The 19,153-nt window shown below is 56.1% G+C and overlaps 6 protein-coding genes across 6 annotated transcripts; 4 read left to right on the plus strand and 2 right to left on the minus strand.

The window, feature by feature from the left end:
* Positions 1–300: 300 nt before the first annotated feature.
* On the minus strand, positions 301–1,464 carry GUITHDRAFT_149341 (hypothetical protein; the record flags this gene model as incomplete). Its single annotated transcript, XM_005818290.1, has 1 exon — positions 301–1,464. One exon carries the CDS (start codon positions 1,462–1,464, stop codon positions 301–303), a length of 1,164 nt encoding a protein of 387 aa, XP_005818347.1.
* A 1,391-nt stretch (positions 1,465–2,855) lies between these two features.
* GUITHDRAFT_166896 (hypothetical protein) lies at positions 2,856–5,559 on the plus strand. Its single transcript, XM_005818291.1, has 12 exons — positions 2,856–3,176; positions 3,225–3,290; positions 3,575–3,643; positions 3,813–3,894; positions 3,989–4,053; positions 4,107–4,155; positions 4,212–4,281; positions 4,606–4,649; positions 4,822–4,859; positions 4,905–4,955; positions 5,216–5,239; positions 5,453–5,559. Exons 1-12 carry the CDS (start codon positions 3,120–3,122, stop codon positions 5,483–5,485), a joined length of 648 nt encoding a protein of 215 aa, XP_005818348.1. The 5' UTR covers positions 2,856–3,119; the 3' UTR covers positions 5,486–5,559.
* Positions 5,560–8,843: 3,284 nt separating this feature from the next.
* Positions 8,844–9,289, plus strand: GUITHDRAFT_83173 (hypothetical protein; the record flags this gene model as incomplete). Its single annotated transcript, XM_005818292.1, has 2 exons — positions 8,844–9,027; positions 9,096–9,289. Coding segments are annotated over 2 exons (378 nt in total), but the record flags the coding sequence as incomplete, so codon positions are not given.
* An 898-nt stretch (positions 9,290–10,187) lies between these two features.
* Positions 10,188–10,574, plus strand: GUITHDRAFT_60050 (hypothetical protein; the record flags this gene model as incomplete). Its single annotated transcript, XM_005818293.1, has 2 exons — positions 10,188–10,380; positions 10,432–10,574. Coding segments are annotated over 2 exons (336 nt in total), but the record flags the coding sequence as incomplete, so codon positions are not given.
* A 553-nt stretch (positions 10,575–11,127) lies between these two features.
* On the minus strand, positions 11,128–13,002 carry GUITHDRAFT_122431 (hypothetical protein; the record flags this gene model as incomplete). The annotated part of the gene is made up of 2 exons (XM_005818294.1): positions 11,128–12,414; positions 12,496–13,002. 2 exons carry the CDS (start codon positions 13,000–13,002, stop codon positions 11,128–11,130), a joined length of 1,794 nt encoding a protein of 597 aa, XP_005818351.1.
* A 2,670-nt stretch (positions 13,003–15,672) lies between these two features.
* Positions 15,673–16,569, plus strand: GUITHDRAFT_45352 (hypothetical protein; the record flags this gene model as incomplete). Its single annotated transcript, XM_005818295.1, has 4 exons — positions 15,673–15,776; positions 15,820–15,982; positions 16,231–16,318; positions 16,517–16,569. Coding segments are annotated over 4 exons (408 nt in total), but the record flags the coding sequence as incomplete, so codon positions are not given.
* Positions 16,570–19,153: the final 2,584 nt, after the last annotated feature.

The raw sequence follows: 19,153 nt of genomic DNA on the forward strand, positions 1-19,153 counted from the left end.
ACGACGACGACGACGACGACGACGACGACGACGACGACGACGACGACGACGACGACGACGACGAGAGAGAGAGAGAGAGAGAGAGAGAGAGAGAGAGAGAGAGAGAGAGAGAGAGAGAGAGAGAGAGAGAGAGAGAGAGAGAGAGAGAGAGAGCGTGAGGGAGGGGGGGGGGGGGAGGACAGAAGGGAGGCGAGCAGACATAAAAGGAAGGTCTTCACAAAACAGACAATGGCAGGCAAGAGCAAGATGGCTGGTGAAACGGAAAAGGAAGAGCAGGAGGAGCAGGAGGAGCAAGAGAGGTCACGTGATGTGGATGCTGTCAACGCCCAGCAGGTCCTCAGCTTGTAAGAGTCTGTGGGTCGTGTTGTATCCATCTTCAACTTCTTCGCCCTCCGAGTCTGCTGAGCTGTTTGCTCGCTCAGCAGTCTCAGCCGCATGCTCGGGTTGAGAGGACAGCACCCACTCCTTCAGCACGTTCACCCTGCTCCCTCCCACCGGCGAAGTGATCGCCGCCACCCGCCATGGCAGCAGGACGGAAGCGTCGCCGACAGGACAGACCCAGTCGACTCGCCGCTCGACGACAGTGGCGGTGGGGATGGTGAGGAGGGTGGAGCTGGTGCTGATGGCGGTCAGGCGGAGACGACAGTCGGCATGGGCGGTGAGGAGCATGTCGCCGGAGGGAGAGAACATGGCGCTGCTGACGTGCGAGCACATCTTCAAGGTCGCGTGCTCCTGCTGCGGCTGGCTCACCCTCCACAGCTTGACCTCGCTCTCGGTAGGCGAGCAGGTCACCAGCTCCTCCGCGTTGCAAGGGCTCCAGTCGATCTTGCCGACCTTGTTGCTGACATGCGCCATCATGGTCGCTAGAGGACGCTTCCCCGCCCTCACGTCCCACACCAGCACGTTGCCAGCGTGAGCGGACGCGAGGAGGTTGCTGTTCCTCCGGCAGCAGCGAACTTGAGTGTGTCCGATGGTCTTGGTGAGGAGCGAGACAACAGGCGAGCCGACGTCGCGAGGATCGAACACCGAGATCATGCCGTCCATGCTTCCTGCCACAAGCATCGGCCCCCAGTCCACATCCGTCAGAGATCGTCCTCCTCCTGCCTCCGAGCTCCCGCAAGCTGCTCCAAGCCCAGCGTCCCACAACATCACACTCCTCTGCTTCACTGCCGCCAGCCAGCCCGCCCGCGCAGCATCAGGACACCAGCAGACGCTGCCAAGGTCAAGCCACTTTCCTGCTGCGTCTTTCTGAACCACAGGCTCCACCCTCCTCGACCTCCCGCCTCCTTCATCCCCTCTCCCCTCCTCCTCCCCATCTCTCCCCAGCTGATCGTCGACGGCGAACCAGAGGCCCTGCCTGCTCGTGATGGCGATCGTTCCTTGCGGGCCCATGTGTGCGCTCATGTCCCGGACCTCCAACCCCGCCAGCCCCTCCTCCACAACGCACGTCCGCTCGAGCGCCATGGCAGAAGCTCCTGAGGGAGGATCGACAAGTCACATCCCATGATCCAGCACACCTTGTTCTACTCTTATCCCCCGCTCCCCTCCCATCACCTTTCATCTCATCTCATCTCACCTCAGCTCATCTCAGCTCATCTCATCTACTCTCATCTCATCTCATCTCATCTCATCTCATCTCATCTCATCTCTCCTCTCCTCTCCTCTCCTCTCCTCTCCTCTCCTCTCCTCTCCTCTCCTCTCCTCTCCTCTCCTTCCCTCGCCTCCCCTCAGTCCTCTCATCTCATCTCGTCGTATCTGCATTAATCGGGGCAGCATATTTTGCTCTAATTTGCTCATTCTGCCTTTTTTCGATGAGTGAAACTTACGGCGTGCGTCAGGGAAACATGCTCGCGCCGCTGCTCTTCGTTCATCTGCCCGCACCTCTCCCTCCTCCCCTCCATCCTCCTCTTCCTCTCTCCCGAGCCCTACCCATGGCCTCCTTTTCCTCCCTCCTCCCTCTCCCTTCTCCTTCGTTCCACGCTCGCGGCATGCGCGGATCCTCTGGCATCCTCGCCTCGCCCGTCGCCACGTCGTCCGAGGTCAAGGAGGAGCAGGTGAAGGTGATGGACGCGGTGAGCAGCAGCTGGGGGGGAGCTGGCTTTGTTCTTCTCCTCACCGCTTCGGTCTCTGCCATGGCGGGAACAGAGCGAGGTCTGCTGCTGCTGGGAGGAAGCTTCTACCCCCTCCTCTTCCTCCTCCTGAGCTCCCTCAAGAAAGCAGCGAGGCGCGAGCAGCTCTCCTCCACCTCCTACCGCCACATGATCTTTGCTTTGGCAGCTTCCTCGCTTCTCGTCTTCTATGGTGCCATGTCGGCGATGTTGGCAGCTGCGCGCATCAACCTGCTGCCTGCGTGCTTCCTCTTGACCTCGGCCGTCACCATGTTCATCAGCTTCTGGATATGGAAGATGAGCAGCGAGGAGGCAGCAGGATCAGCAGGAGCAGCAGGAGCAGCAGCAGGCAATCTGCCCCTCCTTCCTTCATTGGCGGGTCCGATGGGGTCATTCTACCCGCTTCTCTTCCTTGTCTCGCTGGTTCAGGCGCTGGCAGCAGCAGCAGCTCCTCTGCTCGTGACGCGATGGCTGGGAGTCTTGGAACTCACGGACCTTCCTCGTGCTCTCTTTGCCCTGCGTCTCACCGCAGCAGGAGCGCTTCTGCGATCCGGCGTTGCCTCCGCCCTCTCGTGGTCGGAGAGGAGAGGAGGAGGAACCTGGCGGGATCTTCACGCAGGGGCTGCTGTCTCCCTCCTCATCCAGCCTCTCCTCCTCCTCTACATCGTCTCTCCCTGGAGGATCGCTGGTCGTCCCCTCCTGCTCGGCTGCCTCCTGGTAGACTCGCTGCTGGCTGCCGCGTGCCTTCTCGGAGCCAGCGAGACAAGGGAGCTGGACGAGCGAGAATGCTTCAGAGCTTTCGGCGATGCCTGCCGTCTTGCGGGGGAAGGGAAGAGCGCAGAGGCGATACAAGAACTGCACAAGGCAAGACGAGGATGGAACGCAGGAGGAGGAGGAGGATCCGTGTATGCGAAGGCAGCGGAAGACTTTGAGCGAGTGATCCTGGAGGGAGGAGAGAGGAAGAGCATCCCGTCGAATCTAGTCTGCTCTCTTTGCGACGAGATCTCCAGTATGATCAGCAGCTCCGTCAAGTCGGATGTCAAGGAGAGGAGGGAGAAGATCGATCAGGAACGAGTCGCTTCCTCTCTCCTCCCTCGTCCTGACGTCTCAAATCAGGCGACCGCCAAGCTTGAAGATGCCGAGGCCCTGAAGGACCTTGCGCAGCTCAATGATGAAGTCAAGGTCAAGATAGAAACTCCCCTCCTCCTCCTTCCATGCTCCTCCTCCCTCTTCTCCTCTGCGCTCCTCCTCCCTCTTCTCCTCTGCGCTCCTCCTCCCTCTTCTCCTCTGCGCTCCTCCTCCCTCTTCTCCTCTGCGCTCCTCCTCCCTCTTCTCCTCTGCGCTCCTCCTCCCTCTTCGCCTCTGCGCTCCTCCTCCCTCTTCTCCTCTGCGCTCCTCCTCGCGCTCTCCTCCTTGTTTTCTCCCTCACCCTCTTCCTGTCTCTGTTGAACGAGCTCTTCCTGCAGGTCCGAGCTCAGCTGAGGCAGGCCCGTAGTCTCGTTCTCTTCGCAGACTGGAAGCTCGGAGCAGAGATGGTGGAAGTCTTCTTCCCCCCCTCACCCTACTCTCAATCTCCTCCTGCCCTCCTCGTTGCTCGTCTCCTCCCTTCCTTTCCCATCCCCTGAGAAACTCGATCCTCTCCTCTGAACGTTTTCCCCTCCCTGCTCCTCCTGCCTTCACGTCCTAATGCTCGTCCTTTGCTAGCGCTCCGCCTACCCGGAGAACCATTGGGAGGAAAGACTTCTAGTCAAGCAGCAGAGGAAAGACAGTGTGCGCTCCATGGCAGGTGATATAGCAGGCGTGACTGGAGGAGGAGGAGGAGGAGGAGGAGGAGGAGGAGGAGGAGGAGGAGGAGGAGGTAAAGCTGATAGTGAAAGCAGCGAGTCTGGGACAACGAGACGAGGAGCTAGAAAAGAAATCGCGAGCAAAGGAGGACGCGGACCAGGTGACGTTGGAACTCCAGCATGACCCCAGCTAGACATGAACGAACCGCTGCAGAAATTCCTCAAGGCCGAGCAGCTAGTCCAGCAGGGCCTCTACCCACAAGGTCTCTTCCTCTCGCCCTCCTCCCTCCTGTCCCTCCCGAGCTGAGCGTTTGAGCAGCCCGGGAACTGCTGGAGGAGGTCGAAGGCTTGTGGCGATTAGCCGGTATGCTCGGTTTCCCCGGCAGACCGTGAGTTATCTGCTTGCTCTGTTTCCATCTTCTTTCCTTCTTCAACCCTCTTCTCCCCGTCCCTCCCATCCCATCGCAGCCCATCCCATCCCATCTAATGATGCTCCCTCCTCTCCACTCCTCTCCACTCCTCTCCTCTCCTCTCCTCTCCTCTCCTCTCCTCTCCTCTCCTCTCCTCTCCTCTCCTCTCCTCTCCTCTCCTCTCCTCCCTCCTCTCTCCTCTTCTCTTCTCCTTCCCTATCCTCTCCCGGCATTCCCTCGCGCTTGCCTCGTACGTCGCTTGTCCTCCTTTGCTCTCTCGGCTCGTCTCACTCCCTCCCTCAGTTTCGAGTCTGCAATCGAAGATCTCCTCGCCAAGATCGACTCTGGTGCGCCCCCAGCCCCCAACTCTCCTTCCCTTCCCTTCCCTTCCCTTCCCTTCTCCTTCTCCTTCTCCTTCTCCTTCTCCTTCTCCTCCCTCACCCCGCCTTTTCCTCCTGCGCTGTCTTCCGTCGACTCTCCTGCTGCATCTCTTTCCTCCTCTGAGTCGAGGAGTTTCAGCTGCCAAGGACGGCAAGCAACAGCTTGACACACCGATGGTAAGAGGAGGAGAGGAGGGGAGGAGGAGTGAGGTATTGGTGCAGGAGGAGGCACAAGCAACAGGAGAAAGTGACAAGCCAGTCGACTTCAACAAGGTCCTCCTCCTCTCCCTCCTCCTCTTCCTTATCCTTCTCTCCCTCTTCCTCCGCTACCTTCTCATCCACCTCACCCTCCTCCCTTTCGCTTCAAATCTCTGCTACATTCCATTTGCCCGCCTCTTTCCGAGTCGATTTTCTTCTGCTCTCCCTGTCCTCCACGACTCCTCTGCTTGACTTCTCCTCTTTCTGTCTCTTTCTTACCCACTAAGTTCCTCCCCTTCCCACCTTTCTCTCCCTCCTCGCTGAAAGTTTCACAGGCCCTCGATGAGCTACGTACCCAGGTGGTAGAGGGGAGGGGGGGAGACTTGAGGAAGAGATGAAACATGGGAGGGAGCGAGGGAGCGAGGGAGCGAGGGAGCGAGGGAGGGACTGGAAGAGAGTGAGAGGGAGAGGGGGGGGGGGAGGGGGGAGGAGGTGAATGGGAAGAAGGAGAAGGAAGAAGTAGGGTGGAAGAGAGGGGGCAGGAAGTGGAGGGATGCTGATGATTCCGGCAGTACATGGAAAGCCTTGATCGACGACTACAGTGATGGGCTGCCTACATTTTTATTTGTTGAGGTCATTTCAATACTGATTCCACATGTGCAACTTAAATGTCAAGATGAATTCCTACTCCTCACTTCTTGCTCCCTCCTCCTCGCTCAATCATTGTTTCCGTGACAACCTGAGAGGAGGACAAGGAAGTGAGAGGCAGGAGGGACAGAAAAGAGGAGGAAAGTCAGAGGCAGGAAGGAGGAGGAGGAGGAGGAGTGGAAGAGGAAGCAGGGGACTAGGGGAGAGAGCGAGCACAAGGACAATGACATGCAGAGAAGATGGAGAGAAGCACCGAGACTGAGGGGGGAGAAGACAAGAGGGAGAAGACAAGAGGGAAGAAGGGCGGCGGTCGGTTGGGGTGAAGGCAGGACAGGACAGGACAGGACAGGGAACGGAAGGAAACTGAAGGGAAAAGCGGCAAAACGAAGGGAAGGGAAGGGAAGGGACGGGACGGGACGGGACGGGAAGGGAAAGTTACGAACATTTCGAGATTCTAGAAGTCGATCGACACATTTCGCAAGGCAGACCTGCTGGTCTGCAAAACAAATGAGGAGTACGAGGAGGAAAAGAGAGGAGGGAGGAGGAGGAGGAGGAGGAGGATAGAGGAGGGAGGAGTACGAGAAGGAAAAGAGAGGAGGGAGGAGTACGAGAAGGAAAAGAGAGGAGGGAGGAGGAGGAGGAGGAGGAGGAGGATAGAGGAGGGAGACAGGGGAACAACAAGAGTCACCTTTATCCAATCGATCCCCTGGCTTGCTCACACACTTGTTGAAGCATTTGGAGGTTATGCTGTTATAGATGTCCTGCATTATCTGCATCTCTGATTCCTAAAACAGACCAACACCACCATCAGGCTTCTCAATAGAACAACACAACTGTGTGGTGGGGTTCGTGCTCTTACTCGCTCAGTCACATCTCTCTACTTCATTCTATGCGTTCAATTCCTCGATGGTTCTTCTGTCTCCCCTCCATTCTCTCCTCTCTGTCCTCTCTCCTCGCCTCTCCCAGTCATATCTCTATCGTTTCTTCCTCTCTCCTCGATATCTCCTCGCATGGTCGCTCTTCCTCTCTCCTCGCATGATCGCTCTTCTTCTCTCCTCGCATGATCGCTCTTACCTCTTTCATCTCCCTCAACAGGTTTTCTTTGCCCATTTTGCCGTCCATCTCGTGTATCCGATCGCAACACCACCCCACCCCCAGTCTCTTAAACACCCTCGATTGGGTCCAGTACTACCCTACGCTTGAAGATGGTACCCTATATTTAGAGGAAGTTGAATTGTTAAAAATAGGGTGGGGTAGTAACCCCCCCTACCCCATGATCGATCCTCTCCAATTTGTGCGCCCTCGCTAGCCGCCATAGCCTGCATGAGGAACTGATGATAGAGGCAGGAGCAGGAGCAGGAGCAGAAGCAGAAGCAGGAGCAGCAGCAGCAGGAGGAGGAGGAGGAGGAGCAGAGGCAGGAACAGCAGCAGCAGGAGGAGCAGGAGCAGCAGCAGCAGCAGGAGCAGGAGCAGAGGCAGAGGCAGGAGCAGGAGCAGAGGCAGGAGCAGGAGCAGGAGCAGGAGCAGAGGCAGAGGCAAGGGCAGGATCATGGGCAGGAGCAGGATCAGGATCAGGATAGGGACGAGACCCGGACTCGTCAAGACTAGATGAGACGAGACGAAAACGAGGACTGATACAGAGGAAGCTGCGAGAGAGGGGAGCAGGGGGTGAGGGAGAGGAAGGAGGGGCAAGTAGATTGCAGGTAGAAGAACCGAGCAGACAGAGAGGGATAAAAGGAAGGGCTTTGTACTCACACACAGAAAAACATCATGAAGAAGAATGAGGAGCACCAGAACTTTAGCCAAACTGGTTGAAATCGCAAGAAAACAAGAAAGAAAGAAAGAAAGAAAGAAAGAAAGAAAAGAAGATGTCGTGTAGTGGTATCTCGTCGCTGACATCTCATGTAGATCATGGGAAGAAGGCGTAGTTCGTCGAGTCCACGACGATCTTCTTCAAGGTATTCAGTCTTGTCACTTGCTACTCGCTGGTCCGCCAGCTTCCTACTCTCTTAGAACCCTTCTTGTTCTCATCGTTGAGTCTTTCCTTGCTTGCGAACGCTTGAAACCCTTGCTCTTGCTCATCATCTCTCATCTCGTGCTCAATGACCTCTACCTCCCCGTTTGCTCTCCTCTCGCTGTTCTTGGGAGTAACTGCTACTTTGGCACACAAGCCCTCCTAGTAGGAGAGGGAGAAGCAGGAGCCCTCCGAGCAGGAGGGGAAGGAGCAGGAGCCCTCCAAGCAGGGGAAGGGATAGAAGCAGGAGCAGGAGCAGAGGAAGGGGCAGGAGCAGGAGCAGGAGCAGGAGCAGCCCAAGGAGGCAGAGGTCAGGATCTCCAGGAAGGAGAGGGCAGGGCGGACGGGACTGGGATCAGAGCAAGGGGGGGCATGGATACAGTCGCGGAGACGACGGGGAGCGAGATCGTCGCAGGAGAGAGCGGGAGGAGGTGACGTACAAGAAGAGAACCACGATCTACGCGAGCTCAGACGACGAAGACCTTACAAAGAGCGCGAGAGAGCGCGAGCTGAGGAAGGTGCTGGAGGCCAGGAAGAAGGACGAGGCAGCGTCGGCAAGGAAACGAAGCGAATCGGAGGAGGAGGAGGAGGAGAAGGAGAGCAAGCGTGAGAAGGAAGGCTCCGACAAGGACAGCAAGGGCAAGGAAGAGAAGAAGAAAGACGAGAAGAAAAAGGTGAAGGACGCTTCGGACCCTCAATACTATCTCCTCCCCTCTTCAGACCATCTCCTCCCCTCTTCAGACCATCTCCTCCCCTCTTCAGACCATCTCCTCCCCTCTTCAGACCATCTCCTCCCCTCTTCAGACCGTCTTCCCCTCGTCAGACCATCTCCTCCCCTCTTCAGACCGTCTTCCCCTCTGTTCTGTCTCAACCTGTCGCTCATGGAAACTTGCAGAAGAAGAGCAAGAAAAAGAGCGAAAAGAAGCGAAAGCACTCCAAGAAGAAATCAAGCAAGGTTTGCGTACTTGTCTGCTTCTGCTCGCTTAGTTCCTGTCTCAGAAGAAGCAGGAGAGCAGTTCAGAGAAGCCTTCGAGCGAGGAAGAGCCAGCCAACAACGAGGAGGAGGACATCATGGGCGAGGAGCTGGTGTTTGCTGCAGCTCACAAGATGAGGGTGAGGGAGGAGGTGGGGAGGAGGAGGTGTGACGGCATGCAAGGATGAGGACTTGGACCTGGAGGAAGTGGAAGCAGGGCCCTCCCGTCCTCTCGACTCCGAGGAGATCGTAGGCAAGGCGCATGACAGCATCTATGGCGGAGCTCTCCGTCCCGGTACCAGGCGGGCCCAGTACTGCGGCGTCTTGACTGGTGGCAGGTGAGGGAGCTGCCATCGCTTCGTACGTGCAGGAGGGGAAGCGCATCCCGCGACGAGGAGAGGTTGGTCTCAAGGCCGACGAGATCGAGAGCTTCGAGACCGAAGGCTTCGTCATGAGCGGCTCCCGCCACAAGAGGATGAACGCCGTTCGTATCAGGAAGGAGAACCAGGCGAGTGCCGGATGACGCGACTGAGGAAGAGGCCGGGGACCTCGAGGGGAGGGAGGTGAGAGATTGAGTGAGTCCTCCAGGTCTACTCCGCAGAGGAGAAGCGCGCTCTGGCCATGTTCAACTTCGAGGAGCGACAGCAGCGCGAGAATCGGATCCTCGCAGACTTCAAGTCCATGATGGCGGTACGTCATCTCATCCTCTCCTGCTCCTCCTTGCTCCTCATCCTCACCCAGGGCAAGTTCGCCGGTGCCACCTCGAACCCGTGAGCGAGGGCTGCCGCTGCGCTCTCAGTAGCAGTCGGAGGCTTCACGCCATGATGACAGCAGCGCAGTTGACTATCTAGTGCTTCCGTTACTGTTGAAGCAAGATAAGTGAAAATGGTGGTAGTCCCCGTCCGATCCGTTACAAGCCCCTGAGCTAAGTGACGTATCAGATCTGCATCATTCGCCCCTCACGTATCAGATCTGTAGCGTCGGTTTAACGATAGCGACGTCGAGCAAAATGGTAGAAGAGCGGGGAGGGGCAGGAGCAGGAGCAGGAGCAGGAGCAGGAGGAAATCAGAGAGGAGAAGTAATGAGAGAGGAGAGAAGACGATGAGAGAGAAGAGGAGAGGAGCAAAGTGAGAAGTCAGGAAGACATCAGAGTTGAATACTAAGAATGTTCGCAAATGTCTGGTTGCTCTCCTCCGTCAACGTCATCAGAAATTAACGAAGGAGCAAAGAGAGAAAGTGCGAGAAACGAAACGGTAAATTTGCCACGCTGAGCGAGATATGTGAAGGAGAGCAGCAGAGACGAGAGCAGCAGCGAGGCCACGATGAAAGAGAAAGAGAAACATGTCGTTACATGCGAAGCTGTTGTTTAAGTTGGCATGCAGGAATCTAGTGGACAACCCCAACATTGACAGGACAAACAGAAGAAGAAAAGAAGAGACTGGATACAACAAGTAAGCAGTAAGGAGGAGGAGGAGGAGGAGGAGGAGGCCTTGAGCTGTACATGGATTCATCTCCTTTCAAGCTTCTTGTTCTTCTGTCCCTGCTCGTTTCCTTTCAAGTAGCCAACGCTTCTCTTGATCGGCTCCATGGCCCGAGGGAGTTCGTCCCCTCCTCCTCCATCAGCTCTCTCACCCGGCAGCTCCTGGAGGCGGTGCTGCTGGGGGACTTCAACCTCGCCAACGTCACGAGTATCCTCACAGCCGGTGCCGATCCCAACGCCTACGACGAGAACCAGATGACGGCTCTGCACTGGGCAGTGATCAAGGGGCAGAACGAGACCGTCAAGACGCTCCTCGCTCGCGGCGCCTACACCGACGCCCTCGACGCCTCCTACCGCACGCCCGCTCACTTCCTAGGGATCTACGGTGAGGCATGCGAGGAGGAGGCTGACCTGACATGACGCGCAGGCTGGGGAGGACCGTACCCCTCCATCCTCAGCTCCCTCTACTTCGCGGGGGCCAACCTCAACGCGGGGGACCAGGCGCACAACACGGCCCTGCACTACGCGGCGATGGAGGGGCAGACAGAAACAGCAAGAAACCTGGTGGCCTACGGGGCTCGACTCGACGTCGTGAACCTCTGGCAGCATCGAACACCTTACGGCATGGCAGTGCTGGTAGCTCCTCCTCCTCTCCCCTGCTCCCCTCCCCATCTTCTCCTTGCTCCCTCCTCCTTCCCTCTCTTTCTTACTCCCTCCTCCTCCTCTTCCTCCATCTCCGCCCTCACATCACGCAGGAGAATCAAACTGAGACGGCAGCTGCCCTCCTACAGCTCGTCGCCTCGCTTCCTCCCGCGCAGAAGAGCATCGCGGAGCAGGAGGTGGTGAACGACGTCGTGCCATGCCAGGGCTCCTCGTGCCCGGGCCGATGCCTCACCGACCAGTCGAACTTGCGCATGGGAGGCAGCACCTGGGGATGCTACCAGAACAACTTCTTCATGGGCCAGCAGCCTGTCCAGGAGCCCCAGCCTCCAGGCCCCCCTCAGGTGAGCCGACTCGACAGCTGGAAACGCATCCTGACCTCTGTCGCAGCCCGAGCAGCAGCTGGGGGTGATACAGGGAGATGTTGTTACATGAACTTTATGAAGCTAGTCGATGAACCTTGTCAAGTATGCTAGTCGATGCTGATCACGGACTGCTTTTCCTGCTCATCCACTCGTCCTCGCTTCTGCTGCACAGCTGAGAACGCGCCCCCTGTCCGCTTACCCAGGAGGATGTTGGAGTCCGAGCTATTCTCTCTGTCCTCTTGAAAGGTGAGCAGCCTCGCGGGAGGAGAGCGAAACGGGAGCATCTCCGAGTCCAGCTGCTCCTTCATCTTCCTGATGACCTCAAACTCTCTCTTGTGGTTCCTTCGCAGCTGCTCCAGCCGCTGCTGGCGGACGCGAAGCCGAAGAGCATCGAGGGAGGGTCGGAGATCGCGCACGAGCCGCTCCCCGAGAGAGAACACCCACTCCTCGCGCCGCATCCCCTCCGACGCCATCGCCTCTCTCGACACCGCAAACCCGATTCTTCCTCGCTGCAGGTCCTCGAGCACGGGCTTGAACAGAGTCTCAACGGCCGCCACTCGCTTCTCGATCTCCTTGTTCTCCTCCAGCACCTCCTTGACCCGTCGCTCCATTGTCCGCTGCTGCTCCTTGATCTTCGACTCCTCCACTGAGTCAAGCCGCTCCACCGCTGCCTCGAGAGCCTCATGCAGGGCTTGAGATTCTGAGCTCCACTCCTCCAGCAGCGCCTCGTTCCGGATCTGAGCCTCGCTCAGACTCAGAAACGTCTGCTCGTGCAGCGCCGCCAGCTGCTCGCTCCACCTCGACTGCTTCCTCGTCAAGTTCTCTCTCAGCTGCATGCTGGAGCTGTTCATAGCAGCTAACACGTGCTCGGCCCCGTCGTGGAAGCTCTCGATCACCTTATTGTACCTCTCAAGAGACCCGCAAAACTTGTCCAGGTTGCTGTCCATCTCCTCCATCCTCTTCTTCCTCCTTTCCTTCCACTCTCGCTCGCATATCCCCTGCATCCGCCGAAGCTCATCTGCCTTCCTCTTGGCAGCTTCTGCTCGCTGATGACTCTGTACAAGCGGCTGCAAGAGGGGTAGGAGGATGCGAAGCACATGTTCGCGCTCAGTGTGGTACTGCTGGAGGGCCTCTTGCTCCTCCTCCTCCTGCTTCTTCACATCCTCCTGCAGGAAGTTGAGGACTTTGTCTCCCTTGTCTTGACATTCAGTGAGGTGTGACCGCAGGCCGAGCGCGTCGCTTCTCGCTGCCTCGATGGCTTCCGACTCTCTCTTGAGGTCCAGCTGGACTTTCTCTTTCACCTCCTCCGAGGCAGACGCCTTCGCCTGCGCCTGCTCGAGCGTGTCTCTGCCGCTCCTGAGGTTCTTCAACGCTGACAACGACTTCTCCCACAACTGTGAGGGTGTCAGTGGGAAAAGAGGAAGAGAGAAAGGAAGAGAGAGGCGGGGAAAGGGGGGAGGAGATGGCAAGCAGACCTCGTGGATAAGTCTCTTCTTGCTTGACACGTCCTTTGCTTGAGCTACTCTCGACTCAGCTGATTTGACAGCTTCGATAGACTTCGTGATAACGTCATCCGAGCATTGCTCGCATGTGACGCTCTTGATATCGTTACAAAAGTTTCGGATGGTGGGTATGATGTCGCCGCGTATCTTCGCTGCGATCTTTCTGTCAAGCTCGCATGCGATCCTCGAGTTTTCCGACTGATCCAACGCCTCGCACATGTAAGAGACGTAATCGAGTAGCGAGCTGAGAAACTGGTGCACTCGGTCTCGCTGGCCGGTAGCTGGAACCGCCTTAATGAGCTGCTTTCTGAGAGCCTGCAGATGAGACGTCTTGGACTCGGGGATGGCGCAGAGCTCGGGGGGCACGCGAGGCTCATCAGGAAGAGATCTGTCGACAAGGGGGGTGAGATCTAGATCAGACGACTTACCTGGAAGACAAGCGAGCAGCTGTTCGAGATGCTTCCGTGTCAGCGTAACCATCTGTTCCTCAGAACAAGATTCCACGTCTATGACTTGCTGCTCCTCCTTGTCCTCCAGCTTGGTTGGCCGCTGAAAGTACAATGCGATGTTATAATCCTAGAGGTATTCTCAGCATGTTCCAAGAAAGGTTGGAATAAACCACCTGCGAGGTCATCTTGGGTTTGAAAGACTAAAAGATCTGCCTGTGAATCGATGAATGAAATTTCAAGAAGATCGTGACAGAGAGCGAGAGAAGGCAAGCGAGGGCACAAGAAAAAAGCAAGTCCGAAGTCGGTTATGCTTGTAGTCGGCAGAATGACCAGAACGTACGAGACCTGCAAGGTAGGTTGAGAATTGTCACCTTGATCAAATCAAGATTGGTTTGCTGGAATAAACTGCATTCTCGTTCTTTCCTTCTTAAACCCTCCCTCCCGCTCTAGTATGTACATCAACGTTTTCTTTATCTCTGTCCGGTATTCTTCTCCCTTCATTCGCTGTCACTCTCTGTCAATTTACCATCATTCGCTAACGTGAATTCTTTCGATTTCCGTCTTGTCGTTACTCTATCTACTTCGCTCTGTTGTCCCTCCCTCCCTCCCTCTCCCTCCCTCCCTCCCTCTCATGGTCTTCTCCCCACAAACTTGTAACGGCATTTCTTCAGAAACCACAAAAACCAAACTAAACTCCATTTAAAAAGGATCAGAGCTGAACCTCCTACAGCAGGTCCGCCTCATTGATAGGGGGAATGAGGGCGATGAACTGGTAATAGATCCTCTCATACCCCACAATAGGGGAGGTCCTACTCTCATACAGTACCTGATAGGACCCACCCGGGTCGTAGCTGGGGTCGTAGACTGCAGGGCGGACGTAGGGGAGGGGGATCAACAAGTCAGATATATAAAAGTGTACCATATCTTTGACCTTTTTTTAGTAGGAGTACCAATATTTTGAGATATATAATTGGGTCAAGTGTACTGACGGAGGGTCTCTGGTACTGAAGCGCTATGAACTTTAAAATGTTTTACCGGTGGGCATCTCGATGGACCAGCAGATACAATTAGTGGGGAGTATCACCCTACCCTACCCTCCTCTGGACCGTTGGGTCAGGCACCATGTACCCCCTCCGTTGACTGGTAGTACCCCTGTATACATCATAACCCCACCCCCTCCACTTTTGTGTCTTCTAATGGCCCCCCCTTCACACTTGCACATCTCGATACTGAATAGGTAGGGTAGTGTCCGTCACACCACCCCTACCCCATGCTTTCCTATACCCTCCTTGAGAATTGCCTGGTGCTTTCTGCATGGAGAGATAGGGGTGGTCCATGGTTGTCATGGGGGGTGGGGTGGTAAGTGGGTAGGGTCCGTTGGTTCAATTGCAAATTGTAGCGAAAAAAAATGAGAAATGAAGGACAACAGGACAGGACAGGACAGGACAGGACAGGACAGGACAGGACAGCCCGAGATGGGAAGAGAGGAAACAGAGGAGCGAAGGGATGAGCGGGATATGGTATAGAGGGAAACAGGGGGATAGAAAGACAAGGAGGAGCGGAGAGGAAACGGTTGGAGAAGGCTGAATGGGAAATGTGGATACCAGTGGAAAGTTGAAGGGAAGAGGATATCAGACGAGAGGAAAGGAAAAATCAGGGAAACTACGAGCACTGCCCTTACAGCATGGATGGTATCGTATTGGAGACAATGGAGAGATACTTAGCAAACTGAAAGTACTCACAAGCATCGAGATGGTTATCGCATACTGCAAGAGGTACTCGAGTTTTTATTTTAGCACAAAAGGAAGTCATAGGGATGAGATGAATTGGATGCACTTTCGGTAGTATCTGCACATTCTGACGCGATGTCTTCAGTTGAGCAGGATCTCAATCCAACCATCACATTGACTGTTTTGTGGAACTCTTCCCAGCCCTTGCGTATCGTCTCCTTGCAGCCAATGTCATCACAACTTCTCAGAGCTTCTCTTACCCTCTCGTCCTGATCCCGAAGAGCTTCTCTCGCCTGTTGCCGAGACGGGACAGCAGGACACAGGGGGCAGGGTCAGCATGGACCCTGCCCCGGTCTTGGATGATCAGCAGCACAAGCAAAACTGGAAGCAGGTGAAAAACCTCTTCAAGTTTCTGACCGGCTTCCATGGGACGAAGAGGGAGGAGGCGTTGGACTTTGACTTTGGGATCGTCGAGCGAGTGCCTGAGAGTGTGGACCTGAAGCGACTGGAGCTGAACCCCAAGGTGGTTGGCTCCGTGGTGAAGGGTGTCGATCGGGTGCAGAAAGACTACAAACTAGGACGAATGCTGGGGGAGGGCGCATTTGCTAAGGTTTTGTGGCGCGTTTCAAGCAGAGTCAGAAGGCTTTTGCCTGCAAGGTGTCTTGATAGAGAGTCAGTAGATCGAGTCTGACGACATGGCAGATTATCTCCAAACTTTCACCCGACTACGATCATCCTTCCATGGAGAAGGAAATCCATATCCTCAAGAAGGTGACCTACTCTTGTTCCTTGCCCGTACTCGTGTTCCTTGCTCCTACTCTTGTTCCTTGCTCCTCCTCCTCTTGGTTCTCTTTTCTCGTAATCTTTCCGCCGCCCCCATTGGCTCCTCATTAGTCTACTTCACACATTCTTGCTGCTCATCGTTCCTCGCTCTTCCTCTGTCGTTGCCTGCGCTCTTTTCTCAGCGTGTGCAGGTGGAGCATCCCAACTGCATGCGACTCTTCACCGTCTACGACGAGCCGACGAGAGCCTGTCTGATCCTGGAGCTGGTGCGAGGAAGCAACATGATCGACAGGTCTCCTCGTCCCTGCCTGCTCTGCTGCTCAACTTGGTTGCAGGATGGATAAGATGGGGCTGCCTTACAGCGAGCAGGAAGCGGCGAAGGTGCTGGAGGGCATCCTATCGGCCATGCGCTGTCTTCATAGCATGCACATCACTCACAGAGACCTCAAGCCTGAGAACCTCATGTACGCGTCTGACGTGGAGGTATCGAGCCTGTTTGTCATCTCCTCCTCCCTCCTCCCTCCTCCCTTCTTCCTCCTCCCTCCTCCCTTCTTCCTCCTCCCTCCTCCCTCCTCCCTCCTCCTTCCTTGCTCTTCCTCCTTCCTCCCTCTCCTCGTTTGAGTGGTACTCTCCTCCTCACTCTTCGTGCTTCTCCTGAATACTTGACCTGCTTCTTCTTTGCTGCCTCCCCGCTCCTCCTGGCTCACACGTTCACGCAGGAAGACCCGGACTACAACACGATCAAGGTCTGCGACCTCGGGCTTGCTCAGATCCTCCGCAGCGGGTCCGATGTGATGCACACCGTGTGCGGCACTCCAGGGTTTATGGCGCCAGGTGAGGAGGGGGAGAGAGAGGAGGAGAGGGGGAAGGAGGAGGAGAGGGGGAAGGAGGAGGAGAGGGGGAAGGAGGAGGAGAGGGGGAAGGAGGAGGAGGAGAGGGGGAAGGAGGAGGAGAGGGGGAAGGAGGAGGAGAGGAGGAAGGAGGAGGAGAGGGGGAAGGAGGAGGAGAGGGTCGAGTGATGGGAGGCAACAGAGATATGGAGGAGGCAACCCTATGACAACAAAGCCGACATGTGGTCTATCGGTGAGGAACTTCCCTCTCATGCGTGCAGCTCCTCCTCCTGCCCCCTGTCCTCCCGCGTGTAGTCCCTGACAGCCTCTGGATACTCAGGAGCGATCATGTACTGGATGCTGAGCGCAGATCTTCCCTTCTCGCAGGTAGGGCGGAGGGAGAGGAAAGTGACAGACGCATCTGAGCTGCTGGCAGTCCGATGAGAATATTCCAAAGTTTCTCAAAGCAATGCAGCAGGGAAAGGTCTCTACCTCCTCCTCCTCTTGCTCGCCGTCTTCATCAGCACAAACTCCTCCTCATCATCATCATCATCTCCATCATCATCATCATCATCCTCATCCTCATCTCCATCATCATCATCATCATCATCATCTCCGTATCCATATGCATCTTCATCTCACTTCAATCTTTGCCTTGTCTTACTTTGTGCAGATTGAGTTTCCAGACCGATATTTCGCTCAAGTAAGCAAAGATGCGAAGGATCTGATAACAGGGATGCTGGCATATGAACCTAAGGTAGAGGAGGAGAAGGAGTAGCTGTGCTGGTGCTCGTGGTCATGCTGCTGCTGCTGCTGCTGCTGCTGCTGCTGCTGCTGGCGAGGGGCGGAAAGGAGGGGGAGGAGAAACATGTTGCGAAGTTCGTCGGAAGAGGGACTGATGGGACTTAGCTGAGGTTGAGCGCGCTACAAGCGATCGATCATGCTTGGATCAAGGTAGGAGGGAAGGGGCGAGAAGAAGAGGAGAGCAGGAGGGAAGGAGAGAAGAGAGGAGGAGGGAAGGGAAGGGGGGAGGAGAGAAGAGAGGAGGAGGGGAGGGAAGGGGGGAGGAGAGGGGGACAATAGGGGAGGAGGGGAGACATAGGTTGACTTGCTTTCAGTTTGGGGGAGAACCATTCGATGAGTCGGTCGTTTGCAACCATTGGCTACATAGGACACTAAGAAAGTCTGACCTCCTCTTTCTCCTCTTGCTCCTCTTCCTCCTCCCAACTTCACGTGCGTCCTTCTGAGACGTCCCGGCAGGAGCTGCCCTGCTTTCAACCGCTACCATGATGTGAAGGCTCTCGCGTACTTGACTAACAGGTTCTTCCCTCCTCCTCTGCTTCTTCTCCCCTTCTTCATCTCCTCCTCTCTCACCGTCTCTTCCCCCCTCTGCTCTCCTTCTTCTCCTGCTCGTTCTTCTCTCTCCTCCTCCCTCCTCCTTCTCTTGCTCTCGCTCGTTTCGATCCCTTGACGTGCAGCAGGATGACGAGGAGAACGTATGAACCTGGATCGCAAGTTGGTGAGGACCAGCAACAATCTGTTCGTCACTCTGACAAGCTCTCAGCCGACTTTGAAGGAATTTACTTCGTTGAATCTGGTACCTCCCGTGCTTCCCTCGCCTCCCTTCTCCTGATCCTTCCTGTTACTATCTCCTTCCCTTCCTCTCCTCCCTCCTGCCTTCTCCTCTTTCTGCTCTCTTCCTTGAAGTTGACAGGTTACCGCAGGAAAAGTTGCTTTGATGGTGGATGGAATCGAGGAGGTCAAGGAGGAAGAGGAGGAGGAAGAGGAGGAGGTGACAAGAAGGACGCAGGCGGTGCTGCTGGAGAAAACTTTCTTCGCTCATCTTTCAATCCTCCTCCCCCACGAATGTCACTGCCAGGTACTTTTCCTCTCCTCCTCCTCGTTCGGCTGACCCGTTCGTCCTGCAGATTGTCGTTCCGACAGGTAGAGAATGAGGAGAAAAGAGTGGGAGGGAGAGGAGGAGAAGGAAAACGAGCAGAGAGGGGGAGGGAAAGAGGAGGAGTCGGTGAACGAGAAAGAGCAGCAGCAGCAGCAGCAGCAGCAGCAGCATAGGAGCAGCAGCAGCAGCAGCAGCAGCAGCAGCAGCAGCAGCAGCAGCAGCAGCAGCAGCAGCAGCAGCAGCGGGAGGAGGTTGCGACATCTGGGTCATTCGTTGTTTCGCAGGAGGACTTCCCTTCCCTGCCACCCTCTACACGCTCAGCAGCACAGACGTAACGGCAGCTGGAGGGCAGCTGGGAGGGGCTAACGGCTGGTGCAGGTGTGGAGAGTTTTTGACAAGAATCCCTCGCTGAGGAAGAGGTTGACAGCGATGGCGCTCTACTGCATATCGAAAGATGAGGTGAAACAACTTGATGTCCTCCTGCTCTGGTCTGCTCTGCTCTGCTCTGCTCTGCTCTGCTCTGCTCTGCTCTGCTCTGCTCTACTCTACTCTGCACTGCACTGCTCTGCTCTTCTCTGCTCTGCTCTTACACCCTTTTTTCCTCTTCCCCTCTCCTCTTCGCTCTTCTCTTTCTCTGTTCCTCCTCTTGTCGATTGTTTTCTTCCGCCTGCTCTGAAAACTGGAGCTGCAGACGGCGAGGGAGGAGGAGTACGAAGAGAGGTGAGCTGGGGAAGAGCTGGGGACTCGTCTGACTTCCGAGCAGAGAAAGTTTCATTCGAACTTTGTCGAGCACTTCTGGTAAGTCCCGAGGGGAGGGAGGGAGGGAGGGAGGGAGGGAGGGAGGGAGGAGGAGGAGGAGGAGGAGGAGGAGGAGGAGGAGGACGGAGGAGGAGGAGGAGGAGGAGGAGGAGGAGGAGGAGGAGGAGGAGGAGGAGGAGG

Source organism: Guillardia theta (genome assembly GCF_000315625.1).
Source record: "Guillardia theta CCMP2712 unplaced genomic scaffold GUITHscaffold_331, whole genome shotgun sequence".
Lineage (NCBI taxonomy): Eukaryota > Cryptophyceae > Pyrenomonadales > Geminigeraceae > Guillardia > Guillardia theta.

What these genes read in the sequence shown, in the direction of transcription:
- GUITHDRAFT_166896 (XM_005818291.1), top strand. Translation starts at nt 3,120, where the DNA reads ATGATCAGCAGCTCCGTCAAGTCGGATGTCAAGGAGAGGAGGGAGAAG. An exon ending in GGAAGCTCGGAGCAGAGATG is followed by an intron (nt 3,644 to 3,812) that starts GTGGAAGTCTTC and finishes GTCCTTTGCTAG; the next exon opens with CGCTCCGCCTACCCGGAGAA. An exon ending in CAGTGTGCGCTCCATGGCAG is followed by an intron (nt 3,895 to 3,988) that starts GTGATATAGCAG and finishes TAGTGAAAGCAG; the next exon opens with CGAGTCTGGGACAACGAGAC.